The sequence below is a fragment of the Rhinolophus ferrumequinum genome, chromosome 9 (genome assembly GCF_004115265.2).
Source record: "Rhinolophus ferrumequinum isolate MPI-CBG mRhiFer1 chromosome 9, mRhiFer1_v1.p, whole genome shotgun sequence".
Classification (NCBI taxonomy): domain Eukaryota; kingdom Metazoa; phylum Chordata; class Mammalia; order Chiroptera; family Rhinolophidae; genus Rhinolophus; species Rhinolophus ferrumequinum.
The window spans coordinates 39,138,982-39,164,656 of NC_046292.1; the positions used below are offsets into that span (position 1 = coordinate 39,138,982).

At 52.7% G+C, this 25,675-nt stretch overlaps 2 protein-coding genes across 7 annotated transcripts in view; one reads left to right on the forward strand and one right to left on the reverse strand.

The window, feature by feature from the left end:
* Positions 1-12,971, forward strand: part of ACOT11 (acyl-CoA thioesterase 11) — a 50,628-nt gene extending 37,657 nt beyond the window's left edge. For all 6 annotated transcript variants that reach the window (XM_033114411.1, XM_033114410.1, XM_033114409.1 and 3 more), the window contains 10 exons: positions 1,139-1,295; positions 2,442-2,561; positions 4,008-4,152; positions 5,547-5,602; positions 6,440-6,506; positions 6,874-6,957; positions 7,608-7,741; positions 9,659-9,790; positions 10,423-10,549; positions 11,773-12,971. In XM_033114411.1, the coding sequence (XP_032970302.1) occupies positions 1,139-1,295; positions 2,442-2,561; positions 4,008-4,152; positions 5,547-5,602; positions 6,440-6,506; positions 6,874-6,957; positions 7,608-7,741; positions 9,659-9,790; positions 10,423-10,549; positions 11,773-11,928 (1,178 nt within the window). In that variant the 3' untranslated portion in view covers positions 11,929-12,971. The remainder of the gene's footprint in view (positions 1-1,138; positions 1,296-2,441; positions 2,562-4,007; positions 4,153-5,546; positions 5,603-6,439; positions 6,507-6,873; positions 6,958-7,607; positions 7,742-9,658; positions 9,791-10,422; positions 10,550-11,772) is intronic.
* Positions 12,028-23,837, reverse strand: FAM151A (family with sequence similarity 151 member A). Its single transcript, XM_033114415.1, has 8 exons — positions 23,239-23,837; positions 22,027-22,173; positions 18,223-18,375; positions 16,864-17,023; positions 14,852-15,076; positions 14,009-14,148; positions 13,128-13,271; positions 12,028-12,740 (listed from the first exon to the last, which is right to left on the reverse strand). Exons 1-8 carry the CDS (start codon positions 23,363-23,365, stop codon positions 12,067-12,069), a joined length of 1,770 nt encoding a protein of 589 aa, XP_032970306.1. The 5' UTR covers positions 23,366-23,837; the 3' UTR covers positions 12,028-12,066.
* Positions 23,838-25,675: the final 1,838 nt, after the last annotated feature.

The following is a 25,675-nucleotide window of genomic DNA, read 5'->3' on the forward strand; positions in this document are numbered from 1 at the left end:
AGATGAAGAAAGGTTTTCCTGATAGAGGACACAGGTTGGGCAAAGGCCCAGAGGGGGTACCTCGGATTTGCTCACTGATCCCCGGAACATTAGGAGGTAGAGTCTTCCTTAAAACCTAAAGGAGGCAATTTTAGGAGAAGTCAAGGGTAGTTCAGCTGTCCAGAGCGGGGAGGGAGCAGATGGAACTAGCTAACTCTAGTGCAATGGGCCTGGGGGCTGTGGCTGGGCCCCTCCATTGAGGCTTCTGGAGCCATCCACCCCACTGCAGCCCTCCTAAGTCCCTCCTGTCCTGACAGCCCTTCTGCCCAAAGGTCAGTCCAAATGCCCCAGCCTGGCATCCAGGCCCTTGGCTGACCACTCAGCCTCATCTGGTGCTGTCCCTTACTTGCCCTCAGCTCCAGCTAAGCCAAGGCCTGGTTGCTCCTCGTGACTGCCCTGCTGTCCTGCCTGCAGACCTTGGCTCAGGCCTTTCACCTCCCCTGTTCCCTGCCTATGGCATCTCTGAGCAGCCCGCAAGCCAAGCACAATGTCACCTCTTTGATGTGCCCTCCCTGACAAGGTCTTTCTCCCTGGGAGATGAAAGGTGCAGGGGCACCTCTTTGAGTTGGGTGGGGCATGACAACATCTGCTTCCCTGATCCCCCAGGGCCCTGCCTCTCCTATGAGGATGTCCCAGTCCCATTGCGTCTGAGGGAAAGGGCATGTCAGGGCAGAGGGAGGGAAGAACTCAGCGTGCCTCCTGAGTTTGCACCATGCACTTTAGAACTCTGACCACATTTCATCTTTACACTCCTATTGGGTTGGGTTTGACATCTGCCCTTTACAGGGGAGGAAATTGAGGTTCAGAGAGGTTACTTGACTTGCCCAAAATCATACAGCCTGTATGGGGAGGAGCTGGGGTTCAGACCCAGGTGTGTCTTGTCTCAACGCTAGTGTTCGGTCCTCTGCTCTGTGCCAGCCTCATTGCTCTCACCCGCTTTCCTCCCGTTCTTTATCCAGGTCCAGCTCACTTGGTGCTGAGTAAATAAAAGCATCTGGGTGGGCTGGAGTGGTGGTGGTGGGTCCCGGGCTGCGCATGGGGAGGGTCTGCCCTTGGGAAACTCCTCACCTCCCCCCGCCGCCCGCCTCTCCTTGGTCAGATCTGGAGAGCAGAGACTGCAGCGACATGGTGCCCGCCGAGAAGACCCGAGTGGAGAGTGTGGAGCTGGTCCTGCCCCCTCACGCCAATCACCAGGGCAATACATTCGGGGGCCAGATCATGGCCTGGATGGAGAACGTGGCCACCATCGCTGCCAGGTGAGGGGAGAGGGTGCTGCCTCTGCTTCTCCTCCTTTCTCCCTTCCTTCCCTTGACCACCTCCCTCTGGGGGAGAAACCCGGGCTTGGTGTTGGCATCAAGGCTTCAGAAGCGTGGCTGTTCTGTTAGAGTAACCTGGGACATTCGGATCGAGAGATCCAGAGAGCAATGATTTCCTGTGAGCTGGCCATTTCTTCCTCGACTTAAAAAGCCCTCCATGGTTCCCATCTCCTGCCTGGGAAATGCCAAGCCCTGGACCTGGCACCAGGGCCTTTCTTGACCTGGCCCTGCGGCTCTCTTCCTTTTTTTTTTGCATTCTCTGAAAATCAAGCCATTTGCTCTTCCCTTCCCATGCTCCACGAAGCCTCTCTGACTGTTCTCTTCTCCCTAGAGGAGAAAATAATTCCTTCCCTCTTCTATAACCTCTGTGCCTGTCCTGAGCTTATTCTATCCTGAATATTAGGGCATTTTTTATAGTTATGATAACTGACGTTCACTAACTGACACTCTCATACCTCCATGACTTCGTACTTGCTGTTCCCTCTGTCAGGAGTGCTCTTCCCAACCCACACCCTCCTTAGGCAAATGTTTCCTCACCTTTTAGAACCCAGCTCTAGTGGCTCCTCTTCTGTGTTTAGTGGGTGGAACATAATGCATATAAGCAATGGCCTTTTGGGCAGCCCAGGCTGAGTGCAATAAGATCTAAGAGGAAGATCAGAGCACATATAGTCAGGGAAGGCTTTCTGGATGGAGGAAGAACACTTGAGCTGGGCCTTTGGGTAGCTTGGGTAAGGGGAGGGCTTCCAGGCAGTAGGAACAGCAGGTGCTAAGGTATAAAGGTTGGAAGGAAAATGGGGAAGGGACTTACCCGAAGCCCTGCCCTAGGCTTTTTTCTGTCACCTTAAACTCAGCTGCTCTCCAGCCATGCACTTAGACCTCAGTATTCTAAGCTGTGAAATGGAACTTTAGCCCTGTTCCTCTGAGCAAAACTGTCACTGGGTTGGGTAGGAGTGGGTGGGCCAGAGGGTGGTGCATGTGGTTTTGGCTGGGTCAGGGGATGGGGCTGGGGGGAGGAGGCTGGCTCAAGCCAGTGGCTGAAGCATTAGGGACATTCCTCCTGTCCTCCCCACCCCTGGCCTCCTCCAGCCGGCTGTGTCGTGCCCACCCTACACTGAAGGCCATTGAGATGTTCCACTTCCGGGGCCCATCCCAAGTTGGGGACCGCCTGGTGCTCCAGGCCATCGTGAACAACGCCTTCAAGAATAGGTGAGGTAGGATGGGCGGGACGGGGGTCCCCCTGGGCTGAGGGCTCTCCCTGACTAGAGAAGGGACCCAGCTGCAAACCTGCCAGGAGCCCTTCGCCCTGCTGCTGAGGTCTAAACCCTGCCCTGCTGACGGGTCCTTTCAACGTCACCAAGATGCAGCTCTGACGTTCCCTCTGGGCTTCCCCCGTCCTGGGCCTCCTGCTGTCCCGGATCGCACCACGTGTTCAGTGCGTGTCTGTCTCTGGGCTCTTGCCTCCGGTCTTGCCACACTGCGGAGGATCAGATCACAGGGTCACCTCTTGCCAGTGTTCTGTCATTATCAAACCTTTTCCCACCCTTTCCCCAAAACAACACTTAGTTCCCCAAGCCCTTACCTTTGGAATGAATTCTGACACTTATTCCCAGACAAGCTTACTTTAAGTATCCATCTTTTTTTCGCAATTTCAAAGATCGTGTTGTAGTTGTTAAAAGTGAAGGATCTGGAGGCAGGCTGCCTGGGTTCAAGTTTGGCTCACCTCTTAACAGCTGTGTGACTTTGGGCAAGTTACTTAATCCCTCTGAGCCTCAGTTCTTTCACCTGTAAAATGGGGCTCATCAGAACTATCTTATAGTTGTAAGGATTCAATGAAGTGTTACTAGAATACCAGAGAAAATGTTCAGTGAAGGTCAACCATTGCTGCTATTATTATTATTACTATTATTATTCGCAGTCTGACCAGCACACATTCTGCTGCTGTGCAGGGTAAAAGCCCTGGTCTGGGAGCTGTGAGGCCTGGTTTCCGGTCCAGATGCTCTTCCTGACAGTCGTGTGACGCTGGGCCAGTTATTGCCCTTTTCTAGGTCTTGGTGTCTCCATCTGTCTACTGTCTACATTCTGGGATCACAGACCTTCTTAAATGAGGGGGATGGTGGTGGCTGCTATTGTATAATTAATCAAGACAGTCAGATAGAAAGAAACAGCACCCACTGACCTGTCAGGATCACGGCTGTTAGAGCGCTGGCGAATGTGTGTGCAATGAACTTTTCTAATAAGGCTTTGTACCTCAACCCCTTTGTTTATGTCCTTCCATAACATATTTTCATTATGTGTTTTATATATATGTATATATACACACACACACACATACACACACACACACACACACACATATGTTTGTTGGCCCATCCCCTGGCTGTTAGACCATGTGGGCATGGACCTGTCAGACTTATCCATTTCTGTGTCCCCAGTGAGTGGCACAGGGACAGGCATGCCGTAGGTGCTCTGCAAACACCGATGAAAGGGAACAGTTCTGGGTGGCCTCCCAGGGGGACTCTGATCCGCTGCTGGAAGAACTGCAGGAGTGCATGTGTGTGCGCGTGCGCATGTGTGTGCGAGCCCGCGTGTTGGGGAAGGGGCATGGCCTCGGGAAGGTCTGTTCAGCATGACAGCAGCCCTTCTTCCCCTCAGCATGGAGGTGGGTGTGTGTGTGGAGGCTTACCGCCAGGAGGCCGAGACCCACCGCCGGCACATCAACAGCGCCTTCATGACCTTCGTGGTGCTGGATGCAAATGATCAGCCCCAGATGCTGCCCTGGATTCGGCCTCAGCCGGGGGTGAGTCAGGGCAGGACCTGCCCCACCACCAGCTCCCCTCCCTCTCTGCGCACGTTGGGGCTACCCTTGACAGGCCCTGGGAGCAATGGGCCCAGCCCTGCCTCTCTGCTGGGGTATAGCCAGTAGTAAGTGTCCTGGTGTGATCCCCAGAGATGCCCCTTGTGCCAGGTGGGCACCTTGTTCTGCCTGAAAGAATTCAGACTGTGTGTAGGCCCGGCTCATAGTTAGATATTAACAGGCATTCATGGGCCTGCAGAGTTGGAAGAGCAGTGGCTTGGGGGTCAGATATGGATTGGAATCGCCTCTGTCATGTTCTAGCGGGTCCCTTCTACGGACTTTCAGTCCCCATGTGTAAAGCAGGCATATCTGCAGTCCCGGCCTGACGGGGCTGTGGGGGCATCTTGGGATACTTACCCTGGGCCTGGCTAAGGCCTGCAGGCACTCAGGAAGTGGTGAGTATTATGACAATGGTGACAGGAGAACAAGGAGCACAGGGATGAGAGTGAGGGACCTGGGCTCAAAGGCTATCCCTTAAAAAAATGCTTTCTTGGGCCTCCTCTCGGCCAGGCCCTGGCTTGCCTCTGGGGCACGGGGGGCAGGCAGGGAGTGACCTTGGAGAGGCCTTTCTCTCTCTCTGGGAAGGTCCCTGCCCTGCCTGTCTGCCTCACAAGGTCGAGCACCGGCTGTGAAAACCCCTTGCTCTGTAGCTGGGTGTTGGGCAGTCAAGAGTGAGTGTTGGGTGGAAGAGTAGGGAACCTGGCAGACGGGTGGTATAGTTTACAGTCCCCAAGTTCCTTTCAGGCCTTTGCTATTTAATGCTCATTAGTGGGGAGACATAAGAAGTCGTGATTAAGAGGACGAGCTCCGAGCTAGGCCATCACGGTTCTGATCCATGCTCTATTCCTACTCTTGGGACCTTGGGCAAGCCACTTAACCTTTTGATGCCTCAGTTTCCTCCCCTGTAAAATGGCGATCATACTAGTTTCAACCTCCTAGGGTTGCTGTGAGGCCTGGATGAAATTTTTCATGGAAAGTACTTTAGAAGAGTGCCTGCTACATAGCAAGTACTCAGTAAATGTGGATTTGTATTAGCATTGCCAGTACCCTTAGGCATCTCCTTCTCTGGAGGAGGAAACTGAGGTCCAGTGAGGGCAGCTGGTGTTCCCAGAGTCACTCAGGGAGTCTGAGGGGAAACTGGGGTTGGAGCTCGGTGACCTGGCACTTTCCTGTCCAGGTTGCTCTGACTCTGGCGGTCCCAGTGAGGCCTGAACTCCACTGGAAGGTGGCAGGGCCTCTTTGGGTCCTTGGCGGGGGAGTGGGGTATCAGTAATGGGGGTGGGGACAAGCTGGTTTGTCCTGCCTGCACCACAGTCTGTCCCTGCTTCTCTCCCCAGGATGGCGAGCGGCGGTACCGAGAGGCCAGTGCCAGGAAGAAGATGCGCCTGGACAGGCAAGTCGGGGCTGGGTGGTGGGAGGGACGTAGGGCTCAGGGCTGTCCACCTGCTCCCCAGGCCTCGGGGCCTCTCATTTCTGCAGTACTGCCCCTGTGCTGGGCATTGGCGGGGCCCTTTGCGTCCAGGCAGCCTCATTCCACCGTGGTCTGACTGGCTCGTTGTACAGGCAAGGACACTGAGGACAGAGGAATTAGGTGGCCACAGGCACACAGATAGGAATGATCAGCAGAGTGAGAATTTGAACCTGGTCGGATGTGGCCAATTTCAAATCCTGTGTTCCTTCCATTGAATCTGATGCCCATTTGACAGATGAAGAAAGTTCCTGAAAGGACAAGCAATTGCTCAAGATGCAAACCCAGGTGTAAATGACTCTGCTAAGGAAGTACTTTACAAACTTGAAAGAGCTGTAAATACACCAGGGGTCACCATCACCATCCATTGTTAGTAAGGAAAGTGTGCATTCCTGGAGTATTTGCCAAATGCCAAGCACTGTTCTCCTCATGACAACCCTATGAGGCAGGTGTGACTACTGATCCCACTTCACAGATGAGGACACTGAGGCATAAGGGTGAAGTCGCTTTAGCTCAGCAAGGGTGTGGGTCACTGAACCTTCACCCAACACCCTTAACCCCCTGTCCCTTCCCTCCCCTGACTGAGCTTGTATGTTCTCGCTGCTGTGTTCTATGTGCCTGTCCAGTCTCCCTGGCCAGATAGGAGTCTCTCTCACCTGCTGGGCTGAGCACAGGGCTTGGTACACAGTAGGCCTGCAGTGAAGTCTGTCCAAAGAGATGGGCTCCCAAGGGACCAAGGTTGTCCTCTTCCCTCTTTTCCAGGAAGTACATTGTGTCCTGTAAGCAGGCGGAGATGCCTCTCTCTGTCCCCTGGGACCCGAGCAATCAGGTAAGGCCCCCTGCTCCGAGGGGAAAGTCCTTGGGCCCACCGCCCCCCGCCCCCCAACCTTCCCCTGTTGTCGGAGTGGGTTTGGAGGTAGGCCTGAAAGGGACAGGATGTTAATACCTCAAGATTGGTATAGTTGGCAAAGGGCTTTCCTGAGTTCCTGTTCGGGGAAGGAATCTGAGCCCCTGAGAGGAGGAGCAGCTTGTCCAGGTTCACTGGGCAAGTCTGGCCAGGCCTGGGCCTCCTTCCCCGAAGCCCAGCTCCTACCCTTCTTCATGGTCCAAGTTCCTGTCCCCCGCTTCAGCACGGCCTCGGCATAGAGCCCCGAGGAACGGGAGAAGGTGAGGCTTCTGTGTGTGCCCCTGTCCAGGTGTACCTGAGCTACAACAACGTCTCCTCCCTGAAGATGCTTGTCGCCAAGGACAACTGGGTGCTGTCCTCAGAGATCAACCAGGTAGCTGACCCCACCCGCCATTTCTCCTCTGAGCAATCAGAGGTGACTGATTGCAAGGAGCAGAAACCCTCTCAAACCACTCAGGTCAAAAGGGGGTTTCTTAAAAGGAATGGGATGAGATCATGAAACCAATCCCTCTATGGAAACATACCTGCCCCCACAGGGCCTGGAGCAGAGAACCCCCAAATCTTTCTCTCCTCCCTGCCTGCCTTCTTGCCCCCATCTCTCATTCCTGCTGTTCTCTGCCCAGCTGCTTCCTCCCTCTCTCTCTGCGGATGGGGCTGGGGCAGTGATCAAGCGTGGGCTGAGGGAAGAAGAGCTCTGTCACTCTTGCCTGAGTCACTTCCCCACCCGTGACATCAGGGGGTTGGATGGGCCCCTGGCTCTGAGGATCCATTCCATTGTTGCTGCAGTCACTGCTTCTTAGGGTACCTTCTTGTCCACCTGTGCTAAACTCTCTCAACAGCCATGTTCATAGGGAAACGACTGAGGCTCAGAGAGGTTGACTCTGTTGTTCACGGTCACATAGCGGAGTCGGCGGCAGCCCTGAGCTTCCAGACTTCAAGTCCAGCATCCCGGTCAACCCAGCCCCACATCCAGCATAGTCTGGGTGGGGGTGCCGGAACGAGGTGGCCCTCTGTCCCCTGCAGGTCTGCCTGTACATTCTGGAGGATGAGCAATACCTCTCCTTCCACATGGAGATGCTGGTGCATGTGGACACAACCCAGGCCTTCCTGCTACTCTCAGACCTGCGTCGGAGGCCGGAGTGGGACAAGCATTACCGGTGAGGGACCAGGCGGCGCAGTGGGGGCAGAGCCCCTTCTCAGGCCTGAGGGGGAGGGAGGGCCCTCAGGTGTCCTGCTGAGTCATCCCTCATTATGCTCAGCCCTGCTAACTGTGTGACCTTGGGCCACACAGGTCATTTCCTTTCGTAGCCTTCCTCTTAAAATTGGTACTTGAGGGGTGGGTCATGGATTTGCACTCATGGATAGATCTGTGATTTTCATTCTGTGTTCATCTATGGAGTTTTTCATTCCCAGAGGAGTTTCAGGAACTGAGGGTGGGGGTAGGAAGGCTGAAGGAGTGGGTGGGACTCCCTCCTAGGTTCAGGCCAACTAATGGCCAATTTGCTGAATTTACCAAGTTTGCCAGTTCTTTTTATGGATATGTACACGAATATGTTATTTTTGAATGTAGTGAATGATTGAATATAAATATTATTCCTGTGAACACATTTGTTCCCCAAATTTACTGATTCTTCATACGAATATCTTTTTGCATTTAGTCAAGAAGATAAAGTTGTTCTTAGGAAAACAGTGTTTTCCTAAGATTTCGGGGTTTAATATGAGAATGTTAAACTGAAACTGGCAATTTTTCAAATCCCTTGGAAATCGTTTTCTGTTATGCCAATACCCTATTTTGGGGGTAGGGGGTTCTTTGAGCATTTCTCCAATGCCTTATTACGAGGAGCCTCTATTCTTGAGTTTATCCATAAGGAGGACCTGTGCATTTGGAAATTCAGTGAGTAGGTCGCTTGATTTTTGACAAATTGGCCTGCCCCCTCCTGCCCCCATCTGTTCTCATCTGAGCAGGTCCTCTTGTAGCTGCTTATACACGGGCTTTCTGCTTAAGGTTTCTTTGCAAAAGGGCTGTGCTGCTTTAAAAAGCCTGGTCTAGGTGACCCCAGGTCTGCTGGCAGTGCCATTCAAGAAGCCTGAGAGGTGATATGGTGGTGGATGCTGTGGGGCCGTGCAGGGTTGGGCATATGGTAGGAAGGCTTCTTGGAGGAGGTGGGCTGGTGTGGGCCTTGAAGGCCAGACCAGATCTTGATACTTGATGGGATTGTGGGGGAGTGGCCTGAGGAGTCAGTGAGCCCCTGACTGCTGCCCACAACCCTGCCCACAGCCACCTTGCTCCTGAGGCAGCCTCTGAGGGTAAGTGGGAGAGCAGGGGAGAAGATAGTGGGTCTGGACATGGTCATGCATACCTGTGTGGATGTCCGTGTGTGTGTGTGTGTGTGTGTGTGTGTGTGTGTGTCTGTGTGTTTTGGTTTAAGACTACATGTGTATAGGCACGTGAGTGTGGTGTGCCCGGGCCTGAGGGACACAGCTCCGGCATCTGACAGCTGAGCACATTCCAGGGCTGCTTCCCTATTAGTTCTGTGGCTGAGGGCGGGTTACTTCCAGAGTCTCAGTCCTTCCTCTACGTAAGAGTACCTGCTGCTGGGCTATTGTAGGATTAAACTCGTAGGACATGTGAAGCACTTAGAGTAGTGCCTGGTATACGGCGGGCGCTCACTAAATATTCAGTACAACCAGTAAATGATCACACACCTGTGTGGGGCGTGTGCACCTGCACAAACATGTACAGATGCGCACGGGTCTGTGTGCACGGGGGGTGTCTCTATCCATGTGTCTGCATGGAGGTATGCCCGCAGGTATGTGTGTGTCTGTGCAGGTCTTTGTCTGTTCCTGTGTCTGCACATGTGTATGCATTTGCCTGTGTACGTGCACGCGTGTGCGTGTGCACCTTGGCCAGGCCTTCCTGTTCTCTTGTGGTCCCTGCTGAGCAGTGTAGGGGATGAAATGTCCCCCAAGCATCTGCTTGGGGAGGCTGAGGCAGGGAGAACTGGGCCAGAGCCACTGTCGCACAAGGAACCAGTGTGACGTCCTTGGGCTCTGAGCTCTGGGCCTTCCCACAGGAGCGTGGAACTAGTGCACCAGGTGGACGAGGACGATGCCATCTACCACGTCATCAGCCCTGCCCTCGGCGGCGATGCCAAGCCCCAGGACTTTGTGATCCTGGCGTCCCGGCGGAAGCCTTGTGACAATGGGTGGGTGCCTGCCTGCTGGGGTGGGATGTGGGCGGGGCTCCCCAGAAAGAATCAGTGCTGTGCATCCTATTGGCTGTGGGACCCCAGGTACCACTTGGCTTTTCTGGGCTGCCATGGTTTTACTGTGGGTAAAGGGACAAGGGAACACACCTCCCCTCTGGTCACTCATACTCTAAAGCAGGATAGTCTCTGTCCCTGAGGTGGCAAGGCTATTTCTCTGTCCCTGAGGTGGCAAGGTGCCTTCTTGGCCTCCATCCTTTGAAAGCCCCGTGTTGGTTGAAGGGTGGTGAGCTGGCCAGCTGGGCCACAGTGAGGATGCCAGGACAGACGGCCTCACTTCTGCTAGATATAGGTACAGAAAGATGAAGCATGAAAATCCTGAAGCCCACCACTCCTTCCCGAGTGTCTGCAGTAGAGGGGCTTTTCCACAAAGTTCACGTGAAGTCATGCTGGCTTCTGGCGAATTCAACGCTGCTCACACATGGGTGGTTCCCCTCTCCAGGCTTTGGGCCTTTAAGAGTTTATATGCCTTAGACTCTGGTGTCAGTGCTGAGGGGAGTTCCAGAGCCTTAGGTGGGCAAAATAGGCTCTCACCTTTTCTTTCTGTGCCCTTCTCTGCCCTTCTTCTCCAGGGACCCCTATGTCATTGCACTCAGGTCAGTTACGCTGCCCACTCATCGTGAGACGCCAGAGTATAGGCGCGGGGAGACCCTCTGCTCAGGCTTCTGCTTCTGGCGCATGGGGGACCAGTTGACCAAGGTGAGGCCATGTCCCCTTTGCCCTCCATCTGGACTCACCCCCAAATCAACACTCATGTACAGGGCTCAGTGCTGTTGGCTCACACAATTCTAGCCCTAGGCCCCCGTTTCCTGCCTGCCAGCAGGCTCTCTTCCAGCTTGGGGGAACCTAAGAGTATCAGGCTGAACGTGAGATCTAATCTCACCTTGATTAAGATCTCATCCATGCAGAGTAAGTCCAAGGCCACTACAGGGTCTTGGAAAAGGTCTAGACATTGAGGGCAGAAGGCCTGGGTTCTGATCTAAAATTCATCATTACTTACTTATATACCCCTTTGTTCTAGGAAGGCTTGCTGTGGTTCTCAGGGCCCATCAAACAATGTGGGGAGGGGGCTGAAAGTGAGCCAGGGTGGGGATATGCAGCTCCCCTTGGTTCACTGCTGCTGCTAGGGCCCCTAAGACTTGCCCAGGTAATACACCTAACTGATGAGCTTCTCAGGAAGATCTCTAAGGCCCACCTTTTATTTTATTTATTTTTAATTATTGCTGTTTTTCTTTTTTCCCCTTCTTCCACAACTCCCCCTCCCCCACCACCCATTCTGGTTCAAGTCGTTGTTTCTCAGTCTAGCTGTGTAGGACACAGCTCCCTGGCCCATGCTGGTATGATGAGCCTTGCGCTCCCCCTGGCTGAGGCAGTCGGTTGCCAGTTGCCGGTTAGCTGCTCACAATGGCTGCTGGCAACTCACTCTGGCATCACATGGCAGTCTACACTGACCTCCAGCTGCTCACCGCAGCCCAGCTCCAGGGAGAGCCGTTGTTCACAATCTTAGCTGTAGAGGGCGCAGCTCACTGGCCCATGTGGGAATCGAACCGGCGACCTCTGTGTTAGGAGCACGGCGCTCCAACCACCTGAGCCACTGGGCCTGCCCTAACACACCTTTTAAACAGGATTCCATGCTGGGCTCTGGAGACCCAGTCCCTGTCTGCCAGGGTCTCCTGGCTGGCTGGGGAGAGACACATGAAGATGGTAGTATGTAGTGCCAGAGGGAAGTTAAGGTTGTCAGCACCCAGAGGGAGGGGTCTGGAAACCTGCTGGAGGTCATGCCTGGCAGTCCTGTAGTCTTCTAAGGCCCCAGGTGCTGCCCTCCCAGCAGGCTTAAGCAAGGCTGCCTCCCCACTCATGTCCACTGGGCTCCCACTCCCTCCCCAGCCCAGCTTCTCTGAGTGTGGCTTTCTGTCCTGCAGGTGTCCTACTACAACCAGGCCACTCCGGGCTTTCTCAACTATGTGACCACCAATGTGGCTGGCCTCTCCTCTGAGTTCTACAACACATTCAAGGCCTGTGAGCAGTTCCTTTTGGACAACCGAAATGATCTGGCCCCCAGCCTCCAGACCCTCTAGGCACCTTCAGTGGCCAACTCACTCCCACTCCATCCTGCCAAGGACACATGTGCAGTGCATTGAGAAAGGCAGACATTTATTTTTCCTGCCTCCCTAATGGGAAGCCTTGACCCAGGGGTCCTTCAGTCCACTGGGTGGTCAGTTTCTGCCAACATCTGCCAGCAAGTCTTCGCGGTAACTCTGGGGCAGCCTGTAGTAGACCCGGGTTCTGTCCACGGCCCTGGCTGCGAGCAGTACTGTCCGCACAGATGTATAGTTGCCCTCTGTGGAGCTGTGCTCCACTGTGACAGTGGCCCGGGGTGAGGCTGCCAGTAGCCTGGCCACAACTCCAGCCATGCTCTGGCCCAGCAGCCCAGCCTGCAGCTGGAAGGACACAGGTTGCCAGAGGCCCTGGCACAGCTCCAGCATATCTGTGAGCAGCTGTTCCCCATAGCCACTGCCCAGCACCTCCTCAGGCCAGCCTGGTGCCACTGTCACATGGGGGAAAACCTCGGCTACCGCTGTAAGCAACTCCTTGCCAGCCACGTGGCCAGGAACCACAAAACTCCCATGGGAGACTGTGGCACCGACCCATACAGGCCGAGAAAGGTGGCCACGGGTGGAGAGGTGGGCCAGCACTGCCAGAGACGGCCGAAGGGCTGTGGGCTCTGCTATGTGCAAATGAATGCCCCAGCGTCCAGGGTGGGTGGCAAGCTGCAGCAGGCATGACTCCAGCGTCAGGACAGGGCCACCTGCGGCACGTACTATGGGCATAGGATCCCCAGCTGCAAGCTCCTGGAGGCCAACGTTCAGCAGGATCATGCCTTCTTTGTCTGGAAAAGGTGGTGGAGGCAACAGTGTCTGGAGTTCAGTTATCAGGGGGATGTCAGAGGCCCTTGTTAGAGGGGTGGAGGGGTGGTAATGGGCAGCCAAGGAGGAGGAGCTAGTGCCTCTTCTGTCTGGGATCTGTGGACAGGTCTGGGCCCTAAGTGGAAGGGCTGATTTACAAATGTGCCTGGGGCTCATCAGAATGACATGAAAAGCCGTCAGCCTCACAATGTGGCTGAGGGCTCAAAGGTGCTGGTCTGAAGGCCAGGAGCCCCAGGCCCTTGGCAACACTGTCCTCCCCCACCTCCTAGCCATACTGCCATGGTGACAGAATCCCTGCCCCAAGCAAAGGAAAGCCCCACTATTTAGCTGGGGCTGCAGGCAGGCCTCACCTGGGAATTGCACTGTTGCTGCTGTTCCGTTGCCCTGGATGTCAGGAACCAGCCACATCACACTCAGACCATCACCCCTGGGGAGCTGAAGAAGAGGGATCAGGCTGCCCCCTGTGTAGTAGCTTCGCTTCCTTGTGGCATTCACTGTGGAGCCCCAAATAGCCAAGATGAAGTGACCGCCATTCTCAGAGCGCCTACTGTGTGCCATGGCTGTACATGCATTCTGTCTAAGCCTCACAACCTACCAGGTAGCTGTATTTTCCCACTCTGTAGATTACAGGAAGTGACTTGCCCAAGGTTCTACAGCCAATAAGCAGAGTTGCTGGGATTGGACCCTCCCCCTCACCTAGATGGCTCCCAGGAGAGGGATGTTGAATCTGATGGGTCCCCTGTGAGATAAAGCTTAACTGCCTACCCTCCTAGGTTTGGAGTCAGGGAATGAGGGCTTTGAACAAGGGAACAGGTATCATCTGGATCACTGATTAGCAGATACAGCAAAGGGGCTGCTCTCTGAAACGTTAGAGTAACCCGCAGAGGAACTATACTGCAAGAGAAAGTATATAGGGTTTGGAATTTTCTGGGTTCCAATCTGAGCTGTACCATGTAAAGACTGAATGACTTTGTATACATTCCTTAACTGTTCTGAGCTTAAGTTTTCCTATCTATAAAATGGAGTCTCTGCTTCATGATACGCAGCTTAGCATATAATACCAGGGGCTGGCACACAGTAGGTACTTAAAATGATTCCTTCCCCGTTTCGCACAGGATTTCCCCCTTCCGATGCCCCACACTTCCAGCTCTGCGCCAGTGTCCTCCAGCTGCTGCCCTGTGCACAGTCCAGCCCCACTTCCCATCCCCGCCCTCCCAAAGCCACTTCCTACTGGCAAGCTGCTTGAACTGCGAAAGGACAGGCTCGAAGAGGTCATAGTAGATTTGGTGGATGGCACAGTTGTCCCGAATGTAGAGGAGGTCGTCCACTGACACGGGGTCCGAGGCACCCTGCCACAGCGTCAGGCTGTACCTGGGGCCCAGAGAGCAGGCTCAGCATCTACCTGGGCCCAGCAAGGTTCTCAGCCCCACTGCTGTGCTCAGAACTGGACCCCAGCTGGGCAGGGGCTGAGCCTCTGACTTCCCACCAATCCCTTCTCCCGGAGTACTACCCCGCTTCCTGGGGCAGAAACCACCACAGGGGCTTCCGGAACTGAAAGCAGAGGCCCAGGAGGAGGGAGGGAATGGCTTACTGCCTCCTATTTCCTGTTTTAGGAAAACGACAAAGATAGAAAGGGATAGGGGGAGAGGTCAGGTGTGAAGGAGGAAGAGGGCAGCCTTAGGTTGAGAAATGTGAGGCTTGTCAGCAGGGAGCAGACTGCAGGAGTGGGGGTGAGGGTTCCTCAAGCCCTATAGGACTACTCTGGGGCAGATGTTGCAGGTACAGTCTGTGCAGTACACAGCTGGCTCCCACGGGAGAAAGCTGTAGGGAGGCAAACTGTGTCTCAGTATAAACTCTTCCCGACGGGCAGGGTTACCCACCAATGGCCAGTCGGCTGCCTCAGACGATGGTGAGTATACAAGCAGAAAGCAGGGATGCGGTAGAGAATGTGAGTAGTAGGCGGGGGCTATCCCAGAATCTTTAAGACCCTTTCAGCCATGAGCATCTGGGATCTTCCTGGAGGCATCTGTGCCTAGGGGTGGGTTTGGCAGGAGCAGGGGCTGTGAGTTTTCACCTGTCAGATTGGCCCAGCAGCCAGCTGAAGTGGGGCCAGGCAGCCTGTGCCATGACAGCCCTCACAGGGAAGGTGACCCTCTGTGGCAGCGCTCCCACCAGCTTCTGCATCTTCTCCACCATGGCTCGGGTATAGGTGCTGTTTGGGAACAGGGGCATATAGAGGGTGGTCCAGCCTGGAGACAGGGTAGCCTCAGGATACTTCTCCTGAACCAAGGCCAGGAACCTGCAGAGAATCAGAGACACTGGTCTTGTAGAGCCTTGCTGGCCTCTTTCTCATTTCCTGGTTTGCATCACTGTGCTAGGAATTGTCAGGACCTATTGAGTCTATATGATATAAGGGCAGAAGCAGAGTCCTAAAGAGCAGAAGTGACTTGTTCAAGGTCCCACAAATTGGGCATGGATTTCGGAGTCAAGGGGTCTGGGTTCAGGTCCTGATTGGGACCTGGGGCAGTTTATTCAACCTCTGATTCTCAAAGACAGAGTTCTTTCAGGCTTGGCAGGGCCTCTTAAACATCCCCATGTGGCCAGAGGTGATGAAATCAAGAGTCCCAGGGGTAGAGATCTGGGCTCTGCCTGCTGTGAGAGCCTCTGAAGTTTCAAATTTTAAAATTTCATTCAGATTTTACCCTGATGCAAATTCTAATAGGCAAGTAAGTTTACCCTTTCCTCTTCCCAAACTATTGAGTAAAATCAATACTCCAAGAAGACAAACCATATTTATCTTGGGTCACTGACCATATTTTTCAAACTTCTGCTTTCCAAATGCACCTCAGTTTGAGAATCCCCAATACTGGATGGATGGATTGTCGGCTGGTTGGATGGATGGTAAAAAGTGTGGGGCTTAGAATCAGAAAGAATTAGAATTTTTGCTCTGACAATTACTAGACTTAGGCAGGTCATTTAACTTTGAGGAGATAGTTACTGTATTAATAAAATGAAAATGATAATACCTACCTCATTCTCATTTTGAGAGTTAAATGGTATTTTACAACTAAAATACTCAAAACAGTGCCTGGGACACATAATAAACTTTCAATAAATTAAGCCTCAATTGTCAGCTTTCTCATCTGCAAAATGAGGGGAAAATACTCCCAACACCTGGTGCTGTTATATAGGGATTGAATCAGGTGTGTTTTTTCTTTTTCTGTGGCCCTCCTTTGTAAACTGTAGAGCACCATTCAGCTAGTATATATGAGGGCTATTGGTGGCAGTGCTAGGATTTCATGGGGGCCGGGCAAGGAGTCAGCATTTTAGACTTTCCTAGCAGGTCAAGCCCTGCCCTGGTCACTGGGGATACAGAGTATCCCGAATGAAATAAGGGCTGTGTTAGAAGTGTGGTTGTCAACCTGGGGTGTGGGGCAGTTTTCGGAGGAGATAGTGACTGGGCAAAGATTCTTCAGGAAATGGGGGGAAGGCATTTGAGGCAAAGGAATAGCATGTCACGCAGGGCGGCCTGTGGGATCTCTAGTCCTGCTCCCCACATAAGAACGCAGAACATGGTGAGGCCAAAAAAGAACACCCATGGAGCCATAGATGGGGGAGTCATAACACTATAGTCTCGCTGGCGGCTGGGTTGGAGACACAGGAAGCAGGAGCCACACGATCCGCAACCTGCCATCCACTTCTCTACCAACCAACCCCATTTGCTAACTGCAATCCCCTCTTGCTAGCTCAGCCACCATCTTCTTGCTAGGCCCCATTTGCTGCTAGCATAGTCATGGCAGTTATATTGGCCAATGGCTCACTGGTTGCAGCTGACAGCCAACTAGCCACAGCTGATGGCCATCCAATCACAGTTGGCCATTTACTACCTGAGCCAGCACCTTTCACGTGAGGCCGAGAGCCTGGAAACTGCACTCCTGACTCTGTCCCTATTGCATGTATGAAGGCTCAGAAGTCAGAGTACATGGTGTCTCTAGAGGCAAACTTAGGAAGGGTCCCCTGAGCACTTCCTGTGCCAAATGAAGGAAGAGGGCTGGACACAGTTGGGGCAGAGGGGAGACCACTCACCGTGTGGCATTGAGCTCGATGGAGATGGGCACGTTGGGGCCCCTCAGGATGTCGGCGTTGATCCACACAGGCCTCCGGACTCTCCCGTCCTTTGTCAGCTGCTGTAGGAGATCCAGGGAGGGCCCCACGGCCTTGAGACTCTTGAAATCCAGCTTGATACCTGTGGGGAGGAGGCTGAGAGCTTGGGGAACTGTCCCCTCGTGCTCAGGGAAGAAGGATCTGGAAGACATGACTTCCTGGGGCGGAGAACTGGTCTGGTGTGTGTATGTGGGGGGGATGGGGTGGGGCGGGGAGGTGGTCAGACGGGCCAGATTCTGGCTGACTGTGAAGAAGGGCTTTCAAACGGACAGAACTAACCCAGAGAGGAAGGGCTGCTGCAGCAGTGAGCTCCCATTCCTGGAGGAGAGGAAGCAGAAGCCAGCTAAGGGCTTAGAACTTGGGGCTGGTGCAGGGGTTGTCAAGCATTTGATGAAAAGGGACTGTGATTCTTTGACAGGGAAGTCTCAGAGGGTCCTAAGCCACCTGAGCCTGTAGGGAGGTCATTTGGCCTTTGGGAAGGGGCATTTGAATAGAGAAGGGCAATCTAGGGAGAGGAAGGACCCAGTGTGAACAGAGGCCCATTCCGTTCAGGGTGGTGAGGGGCTGGGGATGAAGGGAAAGTCAGGAGATGAGGCCGGGAAGTGACAGAGGGATGCTGAAAGCCAGGCCAAGGAGATCACACTTTGTCCTGAGGACCATGGGGAGCCATGGAGGTTTAAAGCAAAGATGCGACATGACAATTGGGATTTGGAAAGCTCACTCAGGTGTGTGTGGTGGTGGCAGTGGTCCGGGGAAGATGGAAGGGACTGAATTTGGAGGCAGGAAGCCAGTGAGAAAGGAGGTCCAGGAGAGATGGTGTGGCTGGGACAGGGCCGGGGGTTGGATTAGGGTTAGAATTGGCCCAAGTAAATGATGCGGGAAATGGGGGAGAGGGGGATTGTTAGGGTCATGCCTAGATTCTGACTGTAACTGGCAAAAGGACGTGGGAGGAGAGGGTGGAGCTTAGCTTTGAACATGTTTGTATCCAGTTGTGTGGATCAGGAGGGAACACCCTATATGTGTTTGGCACTTTGCAATTTACATCCCCCATCTCACCTGTGTGTCCAGGACAGAACACCCTCCACATACCCTTTCACATCCTCCATCTCACCTAGAATTAATTCCCTGAGCCCGGGGTTCTGGAACATTGTGCAGGAAAGCCAAGGCAATGGGCCACTCGTGACAGACACTGGACTTACCTCCCAGGGGAGTGATCCCTGCACATGCTCTCTGAGGACCGGCGGGCTGGGGAGCTGGAAGGGGGCCAAGAGAAGTGCTTACCTTTCTGGGAATTGGCCAGCACGGCCTCCAGCCACTGCTGCAGGGTGTTGTCGCTATAGATGGCCGGGGGGTGCGCCATGATGGGGACCCCTGTCTCATTGGCTGTGTTGAGCCCTTCTACGGTGACATCTGCCTCTAGGACCATGACGTTGCCTGTGCAAGAGGCAGAACTCAGTCAGTTCCTTACTGTTTTTTAAACAATTGTTCTTATCATAAAAAATACTTCATGTTCATTATAGAACACTTGGAAAATACAGAAAAACAGGGAAGGATTTTTCTGTCTGTTGAGATGCCATTTCCAGGCATAGCTTCTGTTTGGCTCAAATAAACTCTAAAAAAAAAAATAAATAAATAAGGAAATATTCATCTACATTTCCATCATAGTTCACGTTTTGATGTATTTTCTCCCATTTTCGTCAATGTATAGTTTTTACACAGTTGAGACCACACTGCATTTATAATTTTTAACCTATTTCTTTCAACATTATGATGCATTTTCATTTTTTTATGTCATTTAAAAGAAAAAGTTACCAAAGCCTTGGCTGAGGCTGCACCACGATTTAGTTAACCCCTCCTATTCCTGAGACATGTCCGCAGTTTCTAATTGTTTTGTTAATAATGATGCATATATTATCCTGGTTTTCTGATTACTTCGATTCCTATGTGGAATTTGAGTCAGGACAATGCAGGGTGTCATTTTTAGTCCACATTATCAAATTACTGTCCAGAAAAAGTGTTGTGGTTCAGGTTCCCACCTGAAGTGCGTAAGCTTGCCCATCTCTGCACCTTGATAGCACTGAGCATTGTTATTTTTATCTTTTAAATTCATGCAGTTAACTCAGTCAGGGGGATGTCATCTGATAAGCGCTAAGGCCTTGGCAATGGGAAGCAGATGCTGGGAGACCAGGCTGCAGCACTCTGCATTTGGGAAGTGCAGTGGAGGGAGGGCGGGGCTGCTTGCAGCTTCTGCAACATCACTGGCCCGTGGCATCAGCAGGGCCTTTTCTCCAGTTTATGCTCAGACTCCCGATTGTTCTTCGCATCTCTGGCCCTGATCCCCTCCAAGTCCATTCTCTGCACAGCCACTAGAGTGAGTTCTAAACACATACCTGAGCATGTCACTTATGTTAAAAAACAAAAACAACCCCACGCAGTGCCCTGAGAATCAAATCCAAATTCCTTCCTTGTCCTTGTGGTCCCACCAAAAAGGGGCCAGTTCCAATCTGGGGGAGGTAGGGGTGCATTAGGAAGGAGCCATAACTGGAGCCAGATCTGAGTCCTGGGACGCTCTGGTGCTGCTGCTTCCTTTGAGACACCGTGAGCCCCCTGAAGACAGGGTCACGTCCTACTCACTTCTAAACCTTCTTCCTGAGATTGGCCCAGAGCAGGGGCCCAGCAAATACTCAGCAAATTGGACTACACACTGATGGAGAGTGCATTCTGGACCTAACCTGCCTCCTTGCAATTGCCACCTGAGTCCAGCTTCTTCCTAGAAAAATTTTCCGTTGTCATTAAAAGCTGTTACTCGCCTTCGAGATGCTGAATCTGGGGGTCCAACTTGCTTGGGGTGGGGGTGGGGGTATGAAGAATGAGTAGGCCATGAGGGAAAGATCAGGTTCCTGCAGCCACAGCAGGAGCCCTGGTCCTCAGGGGGCACAGTCAAGAAGGAGTGTTGCTCTCCAGAGAGAACAGACAGGAAGTTACCAAGCCCCCACCCCCACCCCCAGGTTCTCTACACATCCCATCCAGGCAGGAGAGCACTGTGGTCCAGTGCGCAGACCCTAAACCCGTTCTGTTAGCTTCCAGTCCAAGCATTCACACTTGCAAGCTATGTGACCATGGGCAGGTTACTTGGCCTCTCTGTGTATCCTTTTCCTCGTTTACTAGAATTAAATAGTAAAATATCCCTGGTTAGGCATTCACTGTGTGTTAATTATTATTTGCATGGAGTAGTTCACTTAACTAGGGTGACCATATGCCCCATTTGCCTGGTATATTTCTGTTATCTCTGCATAATTATTACTGAACTCTTTCACTATAAAAATTGCCCTGGTTGGGATGATAAATGATATAGTCACCCTACCAAACCACACTTTGCAGAAGGAAAAACTGAGCTGCAGACAGGTGAAGTAACTTATCCCAAATCACTCTGCTGGTACGTTAATGTCCAACGTAAAATTTGAACCCACTTCTGTCTGCTTCTCAGGCCTTCACTCTGGCCCCTCCTCTCCACATGGATGTCCAGTCATGTCCGAGATGACGTCACCCGTTTAACCCTACCACTGGCTAACTAGCAGGATCCCCACCCCAACTGTGGCACCACCCTCCTCCCAGGGGCCTAGCCCAGGGACCTGGCAGGACTGTCAGGAAGGAAACTGGGACTGGGGTCCTCTCTGGACCTCGAAAGCTGTGCTAAGGGTGCCTCTCCATGCTTCCGTGCTGTCAGCACTGCCTGGGTGGGGCCTTTGGCTTTCTTCTCGGCCCAGGTCCCAGGCTGGTGGGATTGGCCGTCAGCTACCTCAGGGTTGACATGGGTTCAGCCAGAGAGGTCCTCCCTCTCTGGCCTGGTTCCCTCAGAGGGAAGGGTCTTTTTCTTCCTCCTCACCGAAGTCTGACCATTAGCCTCCCCGTTAGAGGAGGTCCCTGAAACCCAGCAAACTGGCTCCCCCCATCCTGTGGTGGCCTCTCCGCTGTTGACTATCAGCCTGCCTCCTCCAGGAAGTTCTCCCTAACCCTTCATTCGGTCATTCAGTAAACCTTTCCCAGGTACTTACTCCCTGGCCGTCTGGTGTGGTGCCCTGTGGGAATGAGCCAGACTTGGGTGCCTAGGCCTTGCTCTGCCTCAGACCAACTGTGTGACTTTGGACAAGACCCTTTCACACTTTGGACCTGTTTCCTTATCTGAAATTGAAGGATTTTGGTTAAGCAGGGGTCCTGAAAATGTCCTGAGGCCAGCAGTATCAGCTCACCTGGGAGCTTGTCAGAAACACACATTCTCAGGCCCCACCCCAGAACCACTGAATCAGAAACTCTGGGGGTGGGGCCAGAACTCTGTCTTCTGAAGCAGGCTCAAATTTGAGGACCATGTCTTTCATTTTGCATAGTTACTGCTTTAGAGTTTATCAGCACGTTCATGAATGTTCTCTACTGAGCATTCTAACAGTCCTGAAGGAGAGGCTGTCATTCCTGTTGAACTGAGCTGGCCATAATGCAGTGGGCACAGCGTGGGGCCAACTGCTCTTGGTTCCTATGTTGGCTGAGCCACTTTCAGTGTGACCTTGGGCAAGTCACCCAACTTTTCTGAGCCTCCTTTTTATTTCTGTCACACGGTACCCTTGAAACAGGCTGCTTGTGGACCCAGGAGAACCCATGCTCCATGGTGAACAATCGCTGATTGGTTGCCATAATCATTCTGAGTTGGAGACTCAGAGTTACATGATTTGCTTAGGTTTTCACAGCTTGTGTTTGGTAGCCCTCGGCCTCAAACTCACATTTTCTGGCTTCCTTATTCCTTAGGCTTTGGGGGCAAAGTCCTCCTTAGCAAGGACAATAGTCACCTGACAGCTGGGAGGAGGGCAGGACATGATGACTTTGGAATCAGACCTCTGGTTCAAGTCAGAGCTTATCAGCTGCACAGCCTGAGCCAGTCACTCAACCTCTCTGAGCCCCCACTTCCTCAAGGAGAGTGTGGATACCCAGCATAGTGCCACCTCACAGGTAGAGTTGTCTTATCCCAACCTCTGCTTTCCCTCCATCTTTTCCACTCCCGCCCTGGCCCGTCCCCACCCTCACAGCTGGACCTACTGTTCAGCGCAGCCCACATATCTTTCTGGCTGTTGGCAGCGTGGTACCAGGTGACCAGCAGGCTGTCCCGTTGGCTGATCTGGCCCAGGCTCAGCAAGTAGTCCAGCATGTCTGCGTCCGGGCGGCAAGCCGCATCCTGCTCAAAGCCTAGAAGAAAGCCAAGGAGGCTGCCAGCATCCGTTCTCGCCCCAGCCCCGGAATCCCGTCCGTTACCCACTCTTCCTGCATGCCATGTAGCAGAGACAGTGGGCCCCCAGAGTCATCAGTGCTGCACAGGAGGGAAATACACGGGCTTCTAGGTGCCAGGAAGCTCCAAACCAGCCTGGCACAGTCAAAGTGTTTACAAAGAAACATTTAAGGGGGGCCTTGAAAGACATGTGTAAATTTGACTAAAAAGGGGATTGGTTATTCCAGACAGAAAGGACCTTATAAGCTAAGACTTGGCTGCAGGAAGAAGTGTGTTTGCCTAAAGGGATGGCCGTTGGCTTTGTACAGATGGGATGCATAGAAATGGAATAAGGCAAGATTGGAAAAGAGGGTTGTGATCAGGTTGTAAATGGCCTTGACCTCCAGAAGAGGAGGTGGACATGTGCTGAGGGCAGCGATGAGTTGAGTGTTTAGAATGCTGTCACTGGCCGAGTGAGACTGAGCGAGTGGGGGAAGGCTGCTGTAGGGGCCCAGGAGGGGTGCAGGAGGAGCTTGGAAGCCTGGGAAGGCAAGGTGGTAGCAGATAAAGAGAGTAGCAGGTGGAAGGCAGTACCCTCAACGTGCAGGGCCCGAAGAGACAAGCGTGAGGCAGGACGAGTGGAGGCTGCTCCCAGGTCCCTGTGTGAATGAATGAAGGAGGCACGGGGGCGAGCAGGTGTGGGGATGAGTTTGGCTCAGTCTGCTGAGTCTGAGATATCCACGTGATTTCCAAGAAGAAATGTGTCTGGGGGCACAGAAGGGAGGTCTGGGCTGAAGACCAAGATCTGGTGTGGTCTTAAGGCAACTGAAGCCTGGTGTAGGGAAAGAAGGCTAATGGAACCCTCTGCTGGGGAGAAGTCTTGGTGTGGTTGGTAAGGGAGAGGCAAATGGAGGGGTGGATAGGGTTGAGTCTCAGTGGGGATACAGAATAGAAGAGCTGTCCCGCATGGGGACAGAGCCTTGGTTGAGACAAGGAGTGAGCAATGGGGGAAAGCCAGCATGATGGCATGGCGGGGAGGCCCCTACCTGGCTGGGTGACCTTCTGCAGTGTGAAGCACAGGACCAATCCAATGACACACACCAGAATCAAACTGGCAACGCTGGCAATGATCCACTTGGTCCGCTTGTTTGAGCACTCCTTCAGGTAGGCCATGACGACTCTCTCTGGAGAATGCCTCCCAACTCCTCAAGGCCCAGTGTCCCTGAATGCTCTTTAGCTGGGATGGGGCGGGAGGCAGGAACCCCCAGCAGTACCAAATTCTCCCCCAGGGCAGGGTAGCTCCTGCAGGTGTGGAATACCCCAGACCCTCCCCTCTCTCCACCTCCCTGCTCCTCTTCCCTCACCCTCCCAGGATCTTAACAGTCAAGCAGAAAATCCTGTCACCCCCAATATGACCTTTGAGCACACAGAGCCCAAAGCCCACCCCCGGCCTGTCTATCCCTGCTTAGGAGTTGATAAACCCTGTATCTAGCTTGCTTTTCTGGAGACCTGCAGCAAGTTTCTTCCCCTCTCTGGTCCTGGTGCTCCTCTTTGTAAAAGGAAGCAGCTGGATTGTCCTTTTTTCTCTTGAAGTCAAGATCAGACAAGGTTGGTGACAAGGACAGATTAGGTCTGCCTGATGAACTGAATTTTCCTTCCATCCCTGATTGTGGCTGATAGATTATCTACTTGAGATTGAAAGTGATAGGCCTGGCCTGGGTCACTGTTTGTCACTCCTGGGGCAGCGAGTCCATGGGGAGGGGTTGAGTTACCACCTCTCACACAGGGTGTCCTGGGGCCCCTGGTGTAGGAAGGAAGTTACAGACTCCCTACATCGAAGACCCTGGAGTTTAAATGAGTTCAAGAATCACCTGAAATGCACAGGGAGTTCAGCTTATAGAGGTTCACAGAGAAATCCAGCCGGGCTCCTGGTGATTGATTCGAGCGTGTGTGTGCACCTGTCAGAGTTGTGGATTAAAACATGGCCAGTAACCTCACAGGGTGATCTGATCTTAAATTCCTAACTGGACAGGTCAAAGTAGGTCGTTATGCCCCAGAATTAAAACTTCTTTAGTGAAAGATTTTAAGCCAGTTCTGTCCATTGTTCTTGTGTATCTAGCTTAACACACCTTTGAAATACCAGAAGTAATACCCCTGCAGGGGATATTAACCCTCAGTAGAACACGTAATCTTGTTAACTATACTATAATCCAATCCCCACCTTGCTCCCACCCCCCTGCACCTCTATGTAATCTTCTTTAGGTTCTTTGCTTAATTTCAAATGCAAAACTGTGATTCCCCAGAGCATTTGAGATCTTGCTTCCCAGCATATATCATGAGTTTGGCTCAAATAAATTCTTTAAAAATTCTCCACAGGTTTGGACCTGTTTTATGTGGACAGTGTTTAGAAAGACGAATGCTACCCCCCGTGGGCAGATGGAAGGAGCCTGGTGGGTGGGGAGCAAGTTGGGAGGGAGTTTGGTTCAGGCTGGATGAGTCATGGGGCTGTGGGTCGTTCCTGAGGACCTGCCTGGGAGGACACTGGAAATAGAGGTCTGGGGCTTGAGATCAAAGACAAGGATGTGAACATCATTTCCTGCCCAAGGCACAGAGAGGAGTGCACGCAGACCTCTGGGGATTAGGGCTGGTGGAAGAAGAAGAATCAGTCAAGAAGAGTGGGACAGAACAGAGATTCTGTAGGTGAGGGAGGGGTCCCAGGAGTGAATGGAAGCATCATTTCGAGAAGAATGGGGTAGTTAGCTACACCTGGAGATGGAGTCCTATAAGGACAACAAGGTGCCGGCAGATTTGACAATAAGAAGAGTGATGGTGATATTAGGGAAGACACTGTCCATGGACGCCATTTACAATGGGATGGTCACATTTTGGGGGTTACAGTATTTAATACTAATGCTGGACGAACATGTTTCTAAAAGAAAAATGCAGAACTTAGATCTCATAGTTGACGAGCGCTCTCCATGTACAAACAGCCCTTGTTTTAGAATTGTTTATTTAGACTTTGTGACACTCTTAAAAGGGAGGCAGCATCACCCCCTTTTTCAGTTAAGGGAATGGGAGTCGGACAGCAGCAGAGCTGGGCATAAAGCCTGGTCTTTCCATTTAGCAGGCTGTGAGTTTCCCATCCCCCTATTCCACCCCCAGGATGCTCCTCTCTCAGCTCTGAGGACAATGCAGGCTGCATCTTGGGGGAAGAGGGACTTTATCCAGCTCTGCCTTTTGGCAGGAGGAACGGCTCTGGAGCTGTCTCCAGGCTGCAAAGTACTCCACTGAGTGTGATATTTCTGGTGAGACAGAGAATTATTTAACGTGCTGAACTTCAACTGCACTAGGCTCTGGGGACTCACCCTCCATGACCTATTGTAGAGAGAAGAAAGTAGGGGTGTCAGGGGGCTCCACTATCTCAGATGCGGAGCAGCCATTCTAGAGGTGGTGCTGTAGGAGGGGGCTCACAGCTGTAAGGAT

What these genes read in the sequence shown, in the direction of transcription:
- FAM151A (XM_033114415.1), bottom strand. Translation starts at nt 23,365, where the DNA reads ATGGCCTACCTGAAGGAGTGCTCAAACAAGCGGACCAAGTGGATCATT. An exon ending in ATCGAGCTCAATGCCACACG is followed by an intron (nt 15,077 to 16,863) that starts GTGAGTGGTCTC and finishes GATTCTCTGCAG; the next exon opens with GTTCCTGGCCTTGGTTCAGG. An exon ending in AGCAACAGTGCAATTCCCAG is followed by an intron (nt 12,741 to 13,127) that starts GTGAGGCCTGCC and finishes CACCTTTTCCAG; the next exon opens with ACAAAGAAGGCATGATCCTG.